This window comes from Eimeria tenella, genomic scaffold (assembly GCF_000499545.2).
Source record: "Eimeria tenella Houghton genomic scaffold, Eth_scaff3562, whole genome shotgun sequence".
NCBI lineage: Eukaryota > Apicomplexa > Conoidasida > Eucoccidiorida > Eimeriidae > Eimeria > Eimeria tenella.
Genome location: NW_013544507.1, coordinates 1 through 2,039, shown reverse-complemented (window position 1 = coordinate 2,039; position 2,039 = coordinate 1). Strand labels below are relative to the sequence as shown.

Genomic DNA, 2,039 nt, shown 5'->3' with positions numbered 1-2,039 from the left:
CTGCAGCAGCAGCAGCAGCAGCAGCCGCTGGAGCAGCAGCAGCAGCAGCAGCAGCTGCAGCCGCTGCAGGAGCTGCAGGAGCTGCACGAGGAGCAGCTGCAGCACGAACCCCTCCCGACCATCATTATGACCGCAGCAGACAGCTCTGAAGCCCTCGATGAAGAGCAGCAGCAGCGGCAGCAGCAGCAGCAGCTGCTGCTGCAGCAGCCAGATGAGGGAGAACACGAGCAGCAAGATCCTGTGACAGAGCAGCTGGCCGGGCCCAATGTACAGGTGCGACAGCAACGCCATAATCGGCAGCAGCGGCGGCAGCAGCACAAGAGTTTAGCAGCAGTGGGAGTAGCAGCAGCAACTGCTGCAGCAGCTGGCGGCATGGGGAGCAGCAACAAGGTGGGGACTCTCGCAGAGGGGATTGCTGCTACTGCTGCAGCGCCAACAGCAGCAGCAGCTGCTCCTGCTGCCAGCAATAGTGCGAGGAAACGGCGCTGCACGAGGCCGCCAAGAAACAGAGTCAGCAGCAACAGCAATATTCGGTACAGCAGCAGCAGCAACTGCAACTGCAGCAACGGCGGCAGCAGCAGCAGCAGAACTCGCACCAGAGCTCAAAGCGACGCAACGCATTCAATGCTTAAGCGGAAGCCCCACCAAGTGGAGGACCAGTTCTTCCGGTGAGCATCTAGGGCTTAGGGTTTAGGGTTTAGGGTTTAGGGTTTAGGGTTTGGGAACCCGTTCTTCGTGCGTCTTGCTCCTTCTCGGCGTTTGGGGTTTAAGTATTGAACGAATAGCAATTAAAAACAAGAACCACAAACAGTTAATCGATCTTTTCTGCTGCTGCTGCTGCTGCTGCTGCTGCTGCTGCAGCATCAAGATGTGCCAGAACTTCTTGAACGGCAGCTGCAGCAAAAGCCACACCTGCAGCTACGCCCACAGCGAGGAGGAGCTGCGGGAGCCTCCGGCGCTGACCAAAACCAAGATGTGTGTGCACTGGCAGGCGGTATGCCAAACCCTAAACCCTAAACCCTAAACCCTAAACCCTAAACCCTAGATTCTAAACCCTAGGGCCGGTGCACGGAGGCGGCCGAACGCGCGCCGCACACCGGAAACCCTAAACCCTCCCAGGGGGTGCAGATCTTGGGATACAGCGCGCGCCTTTACCGCCTAGGGTTTAGGGTTTAGGGTTTAGGGTTTAGGGTTTAGGGCTTTGGTGCTTCAGGGAACTTGCCCAGCTACAGACGGCTCGTGTCTTTTCGCCCACGGCGAGGCAGAGCTGCGCAGCACGAGCGACTATTACAAAGCACGTCTTCTTTTGCTGCTGTTGCTGCCGTTGCTGCTGCTGCCGTTGCTGTTGCTGCTGGAGCTGCTGGGTTTGTGCTTTAGCTGGTGTAGTTCCGAGTACTTTCTGCTTCTGCGGCTTTTGCTGCTGCTGCTGTGTGCGCATCCGAAGTGCAGCGATGTGCAGCAGCTGCTGCTGTTGCTGCAGCTCTGGGCTGCTCTCTAAACTGCTGCTGCGATTGCTGCTGCTGCTGCTGCTGCTGCAGACAAAGTTGTGCAAGTTCTGGGTGCGCGGAGGCGTCTGCCCCGCAGGAGAGAGTTGCCGTCATGCGCATGGAGAGCAGGAGTTGAGAAAGCGGAAGTAAGCAGCAGCAGCAGCAGCAACAGCAGCAGGAACGGCTCGTTCTTCTGCTGCTACACGTGCCGTTAGTGCTGTAGTTTGCCGTGGATGCCGCTGGACGCAGCAACTGTAGCTGCTGCGCGCAACACATCTGCTGCTGCTGCCTCACGTGCTGCTGACACTATTGCTGCTGCTGCTGCTGCTGTTGCTGCTGTTGCTGCTGCAGCTACCGACGCACTGAACTGGAGAAATTTGCCTCTGTGCACGGCCTGAACATTGTGGCTTTGCTGGAGGAGCTGAGGGGTGCTGCCAGTTTGAATGTAGCAGCAACAGCAGAAGCAGCAGTGATAAGAAACAAGGCGAAGAAGGGAGCAGCAGAGGGGCAGCAGGCTGCTGCAGGGGCGGCTGCAGCAGGAGCAGCAGCAGC

At 58.3% G+C, this 2,039-nt stretch overlaps 1 protein-coding gene across 1 annotated transcript; it reads left to right on the top strand.

Moving 5' to 3' along the window:
* Nucleotides 1–639: 639 nt before the first annotated feature.
* On the top strand, nucleotides 640–1,853 carry ETH_00043320 (zinc finger (CCCH type) protein, putative; the record flags this gene model as incomplete). Its single annotated transcript, XM_013379568.1, has 5 exons — nucleotides 640–668; nucleotides 862–994; nucleotides 1,214–1,294; nucleotides 1,539–1,633; nucleotides 1,839–1,853. Coding segments are annotated over 5 exons (353 nt in total), but the record flags the coding sequence as incomplete, so codon positions are not given.
* Nucleotides 1,854–2,039: the final 186 nt, after the last annotated feature.